The 13,498-nt window shown below is 50.8% G+C and overlaps 2 protein-coding genes across 2 annotated transcripts; both read left to right on the top strand.

Annotated features, from left to right (window-relative positions):
* The first annotated feature begins 20 nt into the window (after positions 1-20).
* nhej1 (nonhomologous end-joining factor 1) lies at positions 21-9,853 on the top strand. Its single transcript, XM_055026518.1, is given in 9 exon segments — positions 21-225; positions 791-987; positions 1,958-2,144; positions 2,147-2,166; positions 2,234-2,372; positions 2,697-2,755; positions 9,127-9,286; positions 9,400-9,479; positions 9,686-9,853. Coding segments are annotated over 8 exon segments (909 nt in total). The 5' UTR covers positions 21-225; positions 791-798; the 3' UTR covers positions 9,761-9,853.
* Positions 9,854-10,017: 164 nt separating this feature from the next.
* On the top strand, positions 10,018-13,044 carry LOC129356988 (sonic hedgehog protein-like). Its single transcript, XM_055026522.1, has 3 exons — positions 10,018-10,203; positions 10,282-10,565; positions 12,798-13,044. The coding sequence occupies exons 1-3, from the start codon at positions 10,018-10,020 to the stop codon at positions 13,042-13,044; spliced, it is 717 nt and encodes a 238-aa protein (XP_054882497.1).
* The last annotated feature ends 454 nt before the right edge of the window (positions 13,045-13,498 follow it).

Consider the following 13,498-nt stretch of genomic DNA (forward strand, 5'->3'; position numbering starts at 1 on the left):
CCGAGTCAGTGTTTCTTATCGGTGTGGGAACTTTTGTCAACAACAACAACCGGGTTCAGTTCTTTTAGAAACTTGTCATTTTTTAAGGAATACTCTGGGTTTTACGCGTTTACTAACCTATATTAATGTGTTATTACTAGTTTTAGCAGAATAAGTCTTACATATGTGTAATAACATTTAAAAGGAAGAAAAGGCCCATTAGCTCCCGCTCTGCATATATCAAAGGTAGGTTCATTTAGAGGATTTCAAGCAAAAAACTCATGTTCTTGTAAATAGGCGTTTGGAAAATGATGCCGAATTAGAGACATGTATTATTCCATTTAAGTGAAAAGTTGTTGGTGTTTTGGCTGTGGAGATAAAACGCTTAAAGTGGAAAATCGTGGATTTTTAAAGGAAGTATGGTGGGCGGTCCTTCAGGCGTCTCTCCGTGTGCATAAAGCGTCATAAACCCGCAAAAGTGGCGTGAATTTGCGTGCTGGACAAACTGGTTCATGGTGAAGGTTTTCTTCTCTAGGATTCATAAAGGAGTCTGAAAATGGTACAAACCCAAACCTGTCTCCATAACAAATGTTCCTGGAATAATGAACTATGTTATCTTTTTTTCAAAGTTTAGTTCTTTCCAAGACGAATAAACTTTAATTTGATCAAAACAACAGCACCAGAACCATGAAAAACATAGAATACAAAGGCAATCAAATATTATCCATCAAATGGAAATTATTGACTTCATTTTAATTTGTTTCATGATTAATTTGTTAAGACTAATACTTTTTCTCTAATCCTTGTCAAGGATCTGCGATGAATCCCAGAGCGGACCCAGCTGACAACTTCCTCCTCCAGGAGCCCTGGCTTCCTGTCTGCATGGACGGCTGCAAGCTGCTGACCAAGAGCTGCTTCGGCGACACAGAGTACTGCGTCCTGCTGACCGACATGCAGGACGTGTGGGAGGAGCGGATGGACACGGCGGCCATCGAGCGTCGGGCCCAGGTACAGTGACCTCACACTGTGACCTCACACTGCAGTTACAGTGTGAGGTCACAGTGTGAGGTCACAGCGTAGCTACAGTGTGAGGTCACAGTGTGAGGTCACAGTGTGAGGTCACAGTGTGAGGTCACAGTGTAGCTACAGTGTGAGGTCACAGTGTGAGGTCACAGTGTGAGGTCACAGCGTAGCTACAGTGTGAGGTCACAGTGTGAGGTCACAGCGTAGCTACAGTGTGAGGTCACAGTGTGAGGTCACAGTGTGAGGTCAGTGTAGCTACAGTGTGAGGTCACAGTGTGAGGTCACAGTGTGAGGTCACAGCGTAGCTACAGTGTGAGGTCACAGTGTGAGGTCACAGTGTGAGGTCACAGTGTAGCTACAGTGTGAGGTCACAGTGTGAGGTCACAGTGTGAGGTCACAGCGTAGCTACAGTGTGAGGTCACAGTGTGAGGTCACAGCGTAGCTACAGTGTGAGGTCACAGTGTGAGGTCACAGCGTAGCTACAGTGTGAGGTCACAGTGTGAGGTCACAGCGTAGCTACAGTGTGAGGTCACAGCGTAGCTATAGTGTGAGGTCACAGTGTGAGGTCACAGTGTGAGGTCACAGCATAGCTACAGTGTGAGGTCACAGTGTGAGGTCACAGTGTGAGGTCACAGCGTAGCTATAGTGTGAGGTCACAGTGTGAGGTCACAGCGTAGCTACAGTGTGAGGTCACAGTGTGAGGTCACAGCGTAGCTACAGTGTGAGGTCACAGTGTGAGGTCACAGCGTAGCTACAGTGTGAGGTCACAGTGTGAGGTCACAGCGTAGCTACAGTGTGAGGTCACAGTGTGAGGTCACAGCGTAGCTACAGTGTGAGGTCACAGTGTGAGGTCACAGTGTGAGGTCACAGGGTGAGGTCACAGTGTGAGGTCACAGCGTAGCTACAGCGACCTTGCAGCAGATAGTTCCAACCCAGCTCCTGCCTCTTCGTCCAGGAGCTGAACCGGCGTCTGCGCGCCACCGTCCAGGCCTTCTTCTCCCAGCTGCGTGAGGCAGCTGAGCCCTTGCTGTCGGGGGGAGGCGGCGGCAAGGCCCAGATGCGTGTGTGGCGGCGTGACGGGGTCGTGACCTTGAAGCTGAAGAGCGAGCTGGCCGGCCTGCCGTTCCACTGGGAGTTCCGCTGCAGCCCGCTCCTGTCGCTCTGGTGAGCCGCAGCACATCTGGACACGGCAGCTGCAGCTGCAGCGCCTGAACTGCTCTGTGCTTCTCAGGTGTGCGCTCAGCTGGTGCGCCCCCTGCTGGACATGAGCCGCCTGCTGCACAGGCAGCTGGAGGAGCTGGGAGAGCTGCTGGCCAGGAAGGATGAGGAGATCCAGGACTACCGGGAGAACGGAGCCACGCTCAGCAGAGGTAGCAGGGAACAGACACAGACAGGAAGTGACTTGACCAGCGCTGTGATTGGTGGATGAGGAGAGCCCCGCCCCTTTCCCAAAGCTCTCTGTCTGCTTTTTCATGAAGAAACAATGAGAATATGATGAAACATGAACATTAAGTTGGAGAACTGCAATCCAAGCAATAATATAACGCCTGCTGGAATATGCATCTCTATAGATAAATATGTTCATTAAGTTACTATTTCTGGTCTTATGTATGGAATTGATGGAATGAAACCTTATGGATCTCCGCTGTGCAGGCTGTGATCAATGATGGTGATTTGTGTGATTTTCATGGCAGAGCGCCTGCAGACAGACGTTTTCAACAAACAGCTCTACACAGAGGACTTCATTCAGAAGGTAAGAGCTCAGCGACACAGACTGCTGCTGCTGCATTGTGAATAGCCGCTGCCAGCCAATCAGAGCGGCTCTGTGGAGCCAGGTGTGTTTGCTGCGTCCAGGTGTGGAACGTCTCGTCTCTCTGCCGATCCTTCGCTTCACACCCGTTACATCTTCATGACAACCACCCGGTTCAGTTTTCTCCTGCATTGATTCGATAATGATCAGGAATCTGGAGATTTGATCGATTTTTGACCAACAAACTAAAAAAAATCTGGCAAGTTTTTCACGTTTTTCTTAAAGATCCTGTAATCAGGAAGATTATGTTAGAACTGTTTCAGCGACAAGACATTCGGTATTCAGTCCGGTCCGGTTTGGTCCGGTCCGGTTCTGTGAAAAGTCCAAACCAAAATAAAAGTTTCTGAAAGAAACGTCACAGAGACGCATCAACTGGGAGATCAGACACTGGCTGGAGCGGAGTGTGTGTGTGTGTGTGTGTGTGTATTAAATTCATGGCTGAACTGGGAAGGACACTGGTTTCATCTGAACTGGGAGTGACGTACTGGTGTGAAAAGCATTGGGTGGAAGGCTGAAAGGACGAATTTATTCAGTAAATCATGAAGCTGTTAGCATGACTGTGCTAACAACCCAGAGCAGTTTGATTTATCCACAACTTCATCTCTTCAGTTACCTGTCAGCGGGACTGGGTTGGATTGGAACTGGGTTGGAACTGGGTTGGAACTGGATTGGATTGGAACTGGGTTGGATTGGAACTGGGTTGGATTGGAACTGGGTTGGAACTGGATTGGATTGGAACTGGGTTGGAACTGGGTTGGAACTGGATTGGAACTGGGTTGGAACTGGGTTGGAACTGGATTGGATTGGAACTGGGTTGGAACTGGGTTGGAACTGGGTCGGGTTGGAACTGGGTTGGAACTGGGTTGGAACTGGGTTGGAACTGGATTGGAACTGGATTGGAACTGGGTTGGAACTGGGTTGGAACTGGGTCGGGTTGGGACTGGGTTGGAACTGGGTTGGAACTGGATTGGATTGGAACTGGGTCGGGTTGGAACTGGATTGGAACTGGGTTGGAACTGGATTGGAACTGGGTCGGGTTGGGACTGGGTTGGAACTGGGTTGGAACTGGGTTGGAACTGGATTGGAACTGGGTTGGAACTGGGTTGGAACTGGGTTGGATTGGAACTGGGTTGGAACTGGATTGGAACTGGGTTGGAACTGGGTCGGGTTGGGACTGGGTTGGAACTGGATTGGAACTGGGTTGGAACTGGGTTGGAACTGGGTTGGAACTGGGTTGGAACTGGATTGGAACTGGGTTGGAACTGGGTCGGGTTGGGACTGGGTTGGAACTGGATTGGAACTGGGTTGGAACTGGGTCGGGTTGGGACTGGGTTGGAACTGGGTTGGAACTGGATTGGATTGGAACTGGGTTGGAACTGGATTGGAACTGGGTTGGAACTGGGTTGGAACTGGGTTGGATTGGAACTGGGTTGGAACTGGATTGGAACTGGGTTGGAACTGGGTCGGGTTGGGACTGGGTTGGAACTGGGTTGGAACTGGATTGGATTGGAACTGGGTTGGAACTGGGTTGGAACTGGGTTGGAACTGGATTGGAACTGGGTTGGAACTGGGTTGGAACTGGGTTGGAACTGGATTGGATTGGAACTGGGTTGGAACTGGATTGGAACTGGGTTGGAACTGGGTTGGATTGGAACTGGGTTGGAACTGGGTTGGAACTGGATTGGATTGGAACTGGGTTGGAACTGGGTTGGAACTGGATTGGAACTGGATTGGAACTGGGTTGGAACTGGTTGGAACTGGATTGGAACTGGATTGGAACTGGGTTGGAACTGGATTGGAACTGGATTGGATTGGAACTGGGTTGGAACTGGATTGGAACTGGGTTGGAACTGGGTTGGAACTGGGTTGGATTGGAACTGGGTTGGAACTGGATTGGAACTGGGTTGGAACTGGGTCGGTTGGGACTGGGTTGGAACTGGGTTGGAACTGGATTGGATTGGAACTGGGTTGGAACTGGGTTGGAACTGGGTTGGAACTGGATTGGAACTGGGTTGGAACTGGGTTGGAACTGGGTTGGAACTGGATTGGATTGGAACTGGGTTGGAACTGGATTGGAACTGGGTTGGAACTGGGTTGGATTGGAACTGGGTTGGAACTGGGTTGGAACTGGATTGGATTGGAACTGGGTTGGAACTGGGTTGGAACTGGATTGGAACTGGATTGGAACTGGGTTGGAACTGGGTTGGAACTGGATTGGAACTGGATTGGAACTGGGTTGGAACTGGATTGGAACTGGGTTGGAACTGGATTGGAACTGGGTTGGAACTGGGTTGGAACTGGATTGGATTGGAACTGGGTTGGAACTGGGTTGGAACTGGGTTGGAACTGGATTGGAACTGGGTTGGAACTGGGTTGGAACTGGGTTGGAACTGGATTGGATTGGAACTGGGTTGGAACTGGATTGGAACTGGGTTGGAACTGGGTTGGATTGGAACTGGGTTGGAACTGGGTTGGAACTGGATTGGATTGGAACTGGGTTGGAACTGGGTTGGAACTGGATTGGAACTGGATTGGAACTGGGTTGGAACTGGGTTGGAACTGGGTTGGAACTGGATTGGATTGGAACTGGGTTGGAACTGGATTGGAACTGGATTGGAACTGGGTTGGAACTGGGTTGGAACTGGATTGGATTGGAACTGGGTTGGAACTGGGTTGGATTGGAACTGGGTTGGAACTGGGTTGGAACTGGATTGGAACTGGGTTGGAACTGGGTCGGGTTGGAACTGGGTTGGAACTGGATTGGATTGGAACTGGGTTGGAACTGGATTGGAACTGGGTTGGAACTGGATTGGATTGGAACTGGGTTGGAACTGGGTTGGAACTGGGTTGGAACTGGATTGGAACTGGATTGGATTGGAACTGGGTTGGAACTGGATTGGAACTGGGTTGGAACTGGGTTGGAACTGGATTGGATTGGAACTGGGTTGGAACTGGGTTGGATTGGAACTGGGTTGGAACTGGGTTGGAACTGGATTGGAACTGGGTTGGAACTGGGTTGGAACTGGATTGGATTGGAACTGGGTTGGAACTGGATTGGAACTGGGTTGGAACTGGATTGGATTGGAACTGGGTTGGAACTGGGTTGGAACTGGGTTGGAACTGGATTGGAACTGGGTTGGAACTGGGTTGGAACTGGGTTGGAACTGGATTGGATTGGAACTGGGTTGGAACTGGATTGGAACTGGGTTGGAACTGGGTTGGAACTGGATTGGATTGGAACTGGGTTGGAACTGGGTTGGAACTGGGTTGGATTGGAACTGGGTTGGAACTGGGTTGGAACTGGATTGGAACTGGGTTGGAACTGGGTCGGGTTGGGACTGGGTTGGAACTGGGTTGGAACTGGATTGGACCTGGGTTGGAACTGGATTGGAACTGGTTTGGAACTGGGTTGGATTGGAACTGGGTTGGAACTGGATTGGATTGGAACTGGGTTGGAACTGGGTTGGAACTGGGTTGGAACTGAGTCGGGTTGGGACTGGGTTAGGACTGGGTTGGAACTGGGTTGGAACTGGATTGGAACTGGGTTGGAACTGGGTTGGAACTGGATTGGAACTGGGTTGGAACTGGTTTGGAACTGGGTTGGATTGGAACTGGGTTGGAACTGGATTGGAACTGGGTTGGAACTGGGTCGGGTTGGGACTGGGTTGGAACTGGGTTGGAACTGGGTTGGAACTGGGTCGGGTTGGGACTGGGTTGGAACTGGGTTGGAACTGGGTCGGGTTGGGACTGGAATGGAACTGGGTTGGAACTGGATTGGTTTGGAACTGGGTTGGAACTGGGTTGGAACTGGGTTGGAACTGGATTGGATTGGAACTGGGTTGGAACTGGATTGGATTGGAACTGGGTTGGAACTGGGTTGGAACTGGATTGGTTTGGAACTGGGTTGGAACTGGGTTGGAACTGGGTTGGAACTGGATTGGATTGGAACTGGGTTGGAACTGGATTGGATTGGAACTGGGTTGGATTGGAACTGGGTTGGAACTGGATTGGATTGGAACTGGGTTGGAACTGGGTTGGGACTGGGTTGGAACTGGGTTGGAACTGGGTTGGGACTGGATTGGGTTGGAACTGGGTTGGAACTGGGTTGGAACTGGGTTGGGACTGGAATGGAACTGGGTTGGGACTGGGTCAGGTTGGGACTGGATTGGAACTGGGTTGGGACTGGGTTGGAACTGGGTTGGGACTGGGTTGGGACTGGGTTGGAACTGGGTTGGGACTGGGTCGGGTTGGGACTGGGTTGGGACTGGGTCGGGTTGGGACTGGATTGGAATTGGGTTGGGACTGGGTCGGGTTGGGACTGGGTTGGGACTGGGTTGGGTTGGGACTGGGTCGGGTTGGGGCTGGGTTGGAACTGGGTTGGGACTGGGTTGGAACTGGGTTGGAACTGGGTTGGAACTGGGTCGGGTTGGGACTGGGTTGGAACTGGGTTGGAACTGGGTTGGATTGGAACTGGGTTGGAACTGGGTTGGATTGGAACTGGGTTGGAACTGGATTGGAACTGGGTTGGAACTGGATTGGAACTGGGTTGGAACTGGATTGGAACTGGGTTGGATTGGAACTGGGTTGGAACTGGATTGGAACTGGGTTGGAACTGGATTGGAACTGGGTTGGAACTGGTTTGGAACTGGGTTGGATTGGAACTGGGTTGGAACTGGATTGGATTGGAACTGGGTTGGATTGGAACTGGGTTGGAACTGGATTGGAACTGGGTTGGAACTGGGTCGGGTTGGGACTGGGTTGGAACTGGGTTGGAACTGGATTGGAACTGGGTTGGATTGGAACTGGGTTGGAACTGGGTTGGAACTGGATTGGAACTGGGTCGGGTTGGGACTGGGTTGGAACTGGATTGGAACTGGGTTGGAACTGGATTGGAACTGGGTTGGATTGGAACTGGATTGGAACTGGGTTGGAACTGGATTGGAACTGGGTTGGATTGGAACTGGGTTGGAACTGGGTCGGGTTGGGACTGGGTTGGAACTGGGTTGGAACTGGATTGGAACTGGGTTGGAACTGGAACTGGGTTGGAACTGGATTGGATTGGAACTGGGTTGGAACTGGGTTGGATTGGAACTGGGTTGGAACTGGATTGGAACTGGGTTGGAACTGGGTTGGGTTGGGACTGGGTTGGAACTGGGTTGGAACTGGGTTGGAACTGGATTGGAACTGGGTTGGATTGGAACTGGGTTGGAACTGGGTTGGAACTGGATTGGAACTGGTTGGAACTGGGTTGGAACTGGATTGGATTGGAACTGGGTTGGAACTGGGTTGGATTGGAACTGGGTTGGAACTGGATTGGAACTGGGTTGGAACTGGGTTGGGTTGGGACTGGGTCGGGTTGGAACTGGGTTGGGTTGGAACTGGGTTGGAACTGGGTTGGGACTGGATTGGAACTGGGTCGGGTTGGGACTGGGAGCAGAAGCATCGTCTGGTACCGCTGCAGAAACAGCTGCATGTCATGACTGATGGGGAACCAGGAAGTGGAAGTGTTTGCTGAACTCTGGATCCCAGCAGATCAGACAGAACTAGAGCAGACTCCAGGGCTTTAAATAGGCCAGAAGCTCATATATCATGTCAGTGGCACTAATGGGCTTCCGTACGGGTCAGGAGGGCTCCATAGTGATTTCAGCGCCACAGAGTGGGCCGCCGGTTCAGGTGAAGTGAGCCGGTGTGCAGGCAGACCCCTGGGTCATTAGGGTAGAATAAGGGGGGCTTTTTGCTGCTTTCTGCCACATCGGCTCCTCTGTCCAACGCGCCGCAGACACATTTATTTTTACCATATTTAAACCAACACATAACAAAAATAAATCAATGAGCAACATGGAGTCTGAGAGCGCAGAGAGAGAGAGAGAGAGAGCGCACCCTGCCTGCCCCGTTTGCCCCGGGCGAGGGACGGACGGGTCAATATTTACCCAGCTAATTCTGACAGTTAGTCTCCATAGCAGAGAAATAGCAGCGGCTAAACGCCACAGCCGCATCACTTCCTGCTGCTGCTCACATCCTGAGGAGAGGCTGATGACATCACTTCCTGTGTGACACCTCAGAGATGCTGCAGGATTTCTGGGTCGATCCCAGGAAGGAACCGAACTGCAGATTAAATATTGGGATTAGAAATGTAAAATCAATCGGAGTTAAAGATCATAAAAGCAAAGTTTGAAAAAGTTTCATCATTAAAACCTGAACAAAATGTAGCTCCAGATTTTGGTGGCAAATTTTCTTTTGACTCGATTAAGCCCTAAAGGTTCTGAAGGTTCTGGATCCTTTTTGTCGCTGATCCGGACTCGGTTTCTCTCTAGAACCTTCCTCTGCTCCGCTCGGATCTGTCCGACGCTCCGGGATTCAACGCCGACCTGCAGCGGCTCTACGCCGCCGTCACCGCACCGCACAAACGCAGACGACCTCAGGAGACCTACAGCGACCGGACAGAACCACCTGAACCAGAACCACATAGTACAGGTGAGTCTGAACCAGAACGGGCCGAGCAGCAGACATCAGGCTCATGGATGCAAACAATCTGCATTCAACCAATGACGGCGTCTTTAATTTAACACTTTTTCTCTGCCTGCCAGCGATTGGACCTGATGGAGGCGACCCACAGAACCAGAACCCCAGCGGCCCGGTTGGATCCGGCGCAGCGGCGCAGGTCAGGGTACGTCTGGTGAACTGAGAACAGGAAGGAACACAGCAGACGTTTTCCTTCCATCCACTGAAGCTGCAACCTGCCAGCAGCAGCAGGCCGCACTTTTCAGATGGGTTTGGTGTGAAACGCTGAAAGGCTGCAGATAAAATCCAGAAACTCGTTTCACTGTGAAGAAAAACTTGTGGAGGTTCTGAAAGCAGCGTTGTGTCTTGCAGGCCGCCGGCGCCGCTCGCCCTGCGGAGCGACAGCCCTCCAAACCAAAGAAGAAGAAAGTGGGCCTGTTCCGATGACAGACAGGAAGTGACTCGGTGGCAGCGCTGTGATTGGCTCACAGTTTAAGTTTTCAAAGTTTTATCTTTGTGTCAATAAAGTTTACATCATGGCTCCTGCTCCTCACTGATGCAAGGTGTTCTGGGAAATGAAGGCTCTCTGCTCAGCGCCGCTGAAGTCTAGAAAACATTTCTAGATCAACATCTGGAAACCTGATCTATGTTCCACTTCTGGACTTTACACAAAGAAACATAAAGAATCATCATGGATTAGATTTATGTACCATCATCTTCATCATCTGCCCCGCTGCTGCTCTCTCTCTTCCTGCAGCAGACAGGCGGCTCCGCAGACGGACGCAGCTTCCATCCCTCCCTCACCTGTTGCTGCTTCTGGCTGCGCTGCGGCGCGTTGGAAACCTTTACGCATCGAGAGGCTCTCCGGCCCTCGCTGCTGGTCTCCGCAGGTTTCCACTGGTCCTTACTGGTCTCTCGGTCCCGCTGCTCCCCCTCGGGGCCCGTGACTTCCTGCGCGGCTCCTCCAGCCTGACGGCTCAGCGGGGCGCCGGGCGGAGCGGAGGGAGCCGGCCGGCCTGGCGGAGCAGACGCTGTGCGCCAGCGGCAAGGCGGAGGGGAAGATCAGCCGCGGCTCGGAGCGCTTCAAGCAGCCGAACCCCGACTGCATCACCTTCAAGGACGAGGAGAACAGGACCGCCCCAAGTCCGCAGACATTCGGCAGCTTGCGCATCACAGAGCGCACCCGGTGGTCTGCGCAGGCGCAGCAGCAGGTGGTTCAGGTGGATCACCGCGTCTCCGCCCGCCGCCGCCAGTGGGCCGGACTGTCGTGATGTTTATGACGAGAGACTCATGTCCTGACCGGCGGCGGAAGAGACTTCATGGGCTGTGAAGCGCGACTGGAAACGCATCATCACGCAAACTTCAATTGCTCCAAGATTTGATGGCCCCAATGGGTCCCTTTGCCCCCCGATGGGTCCCTTTGTGTCCTGCTGCTCCTCTGCCTGCGGTTCTATAGATCTGCTGATTATTAGCAATAATGACTAATTAGTGATATTGATCGATGGACAGCTTTCACATGGTGATGCGTCGACCCACTGTCGGCCGATCTGCCCTCTGAAGGGAGGCATTCTGGGAAACGAGGGACTTTCTGAGTGCAGGATGGGTCGGTCCTGCTGGGTCGGTCCTGTGGAAACAAATCAGGTTTATATTGACTGAGAAACTCTCCCAGTTTCAGGAAGTAATCCCTCCAACAGGAAGTAACGCACCAACAGGAAGTAATCCCTGTAACGCCAGCAGGAAGTAATCCCTCCAACAGGAAGTAATGCACCAACAGGAAGTAACGGAAGTAACCCACCAGCAGGAAGTAATCCCTGCTCTTAGTCCCGGTTCCTCTTCATCCTTCTCAACCTGGTTAATAGAATTATTTCAGTTCTGTTGCAGGATTACATAGACTCAGATCCTGACTTTGACTAGGCCACTGTGTGGTCTGTTCTATTGTGTTGAGTCAGTGGCGAGGCGCTGGACATTGATCCATCACTAATATTGATCCTTGATCCTGTTTCTCTCCAGAAACTGAATTAAACTGAACAACTTTACAGCCAGCAGCTAACAGGCTAAGCTAAGCTAGCTCCTGGTTGCGGCATTTACCTCAAACCTTCATCATCATCATCACTGCATGACGACAATCAGAGCCTAAAGTAATAGTCTGTTCAGGAAATGTAAAGTCATCTCGTTTTTCCTCTGATGGTAACAGACATTTCCTCTTCCTCCTTCCTTCCTCTTCCTCCTGTTTTCCCCCAGAGCGGGTGGCGAGGGCCCTGACCTGATCACAAGGGACACTTTCAAGTTGGTATCTTTCATTTTCAAACACAGTGAGGTACATGACCCTACCACCAGAGGGCGACAAAGCACCAATGATGTAGAAACCTGAAGAAGTCTGGCAAAATATGAACAAGGAGGATCAGACAAAACTTCATCTACATAATAATAATAATAAAAAAGAACAATAACTTGCCCCACCTGGCTGCCAAGTTTAGCTTTTCCAATGTGACATTTTTTTCTGGTTTCCAGTTCTGGTTCTGGACTGGACCACACCAGTTGTTCTCTGGATTCAGCTGAGCCAATGTCACCTGAAGGCAGCAGTGAGACGTTCAGGGCCTTATGAGAACAGAAGCACAAACATCTCCAAATCGCACCTGTAGGCTCGGCTGTGCTGGTTGCTGGGAGACCAGAGGAAGTTAGAAGGCTAAACTAAAGTCCATGAAAAATTTCCTCTGTGCCAAGTTCAAAAATCACAGCAGGACGATGCGTTCACTCTGGTTCATGCAGTGATGCGTTCACTGGCCACTGGTTCTGCAGTGATGCGTTCACTCACTGGTTCATGCAGTGATGCGTTCACTGGCCACTGGTTCATGCAGTGATGCGTTCACTGGCCACTGGTTCATGCAGTGATGCGTTCACTGGCCATGGTTCATGCAGTGATGCGTTCACTGGCCTGTGCTCCTGCTGGTGGCAGCATCATGGCTGTTGGGTCAGAAAGGTCGTCCCTCCCTCCAAATGATCGACTTTGGGTCAAGGGACCACGAGCTTTGAGTTGCCATGGAGACCATACGATGGGAGCTCTGGTTCAGAACCGGTTCAGAACCTGTTCGACCTGGATCGTTGATCCACGTTGCTTTAAACAAACTGATTGTGCTGAACTGTTTCACCTGGTTAGCATTAGCTTAGTTAGCATTAGCTTAGTTAGCATTAGCTTAGTTAGCATTAGCTTAGGTCATCTTTTTACATCTTGCTGAACGATTTCATGTTATTTCTTAAGTTCAGACAAAAATGAGAAAATCAGCAACAGATAATCAGTCAATATCACCGATATTTCCTGATTTGGGTCCTAAACATCATTTCCTGTTGTGAGGTTCAGTGTTTCCTGTTCTGGTTGCAAAGTCTCCACTTGGAGGAAATGGTGACATTAATATTAATAGATCAGTTATTGGATCCAGTAGGATGATCAGTTATCGATCTCATATCTGATCAGTTTATCGATCAGAAGAAGTCTCGTCCTCACCGTCCGTCTCTGTCCGTTGACCCGGCAGGGAACCATTGTGGTGGACGGAGTGATGGCGTCCTGCTACGCGGCGGTGGACGGTCACCGCTTGGCCCACCGGGCCTTCGCCCTGCACCGCTGGACAGGAAGCGCTGGGCGCCTCGGCAACGGCCTGGACTGGTACTCACAGATCACACTCTGGCTGGGCCAGGCGGTTCTGGTACCAGCAGCAAACAGGAAATACTATTAACAGACAGGAAGTACCAGCAGCAAACAGGAAATACTATTAACAGACAGGAAGTACCAGCAGCAAACAGGAAATACTATTAACAGACAGGAAGTACCAGCAGCAAACAGGAAATACTATTAACAGACAGGAAGTACCAGCAGCAAACAGGAAATACTATTAACAGACAGGAAGTACCAGCAGCAAACAGGAAATACTATTAACAGACAGGAAGTACCAGCAGCAAACAGGAAATACTATTAACAGACAGGAAGTACCAGCAGCAAACAGGAAATACTATTAACAGACAGGAAGTACCAGCAGCAAACAGGAAATACTATTAACAGACAGGAAGTACCAGCAGCAAACAGGAAATACTATTAACAGACAGGAAGTACCAGCAGCAAACAGGAAATACTATTAACAGACAGGAAGTACCAGCAGCAAACAGAAATACTATTAACAGACAGGAAGTACC

The sequence above is a fragment of the Poeciliopsis prolifica genome, unplaced genomic scaffold, assembly GCF_027474105.1.
Source record: "Poeciliopsis prolifica strain line A6 unplaced genomic scaffold, Auburn_PproV2 SCAFFOLD214, whole genome shotgun sequence".
In the NCBI taxonomy this organism is placed as follows: Eukaryota; Metazoa; Chordata; class Actinopteri; order Cyprinodontiformes; family Poeciliidae; genus Poeciliopsis; species Poeciliopsis prolifica.

What these genes read in the sequence shown, in the direction of transcription:
- LOC129356988 (XM_055026522.1), top strand. Translation starts at nt 10,018, where the DNA reads ATGTACCATCATCTTCATCATCTGCCCCGCTGCTGCTCTCTCTCTTCC. An exon ending in CTCGCTGCTGGTCTCCGCAG is followed by an intron (nt 10,204 to 10,281) that starts GTTTCCACTGGT and finishes CGGCTCCTCCAG; the next exon opens with CCTGACGGCTCAGCGGGGCG. An exon ending in GTCTCCGCCCGCCGCCGCCA is followed by an intron (nt 10,566 to 12,797) that starts GTGGGCCGGACT and finishes TTTATCGATCAG; the next exon opens with AAGAAGTCTCGTCCTCACCG.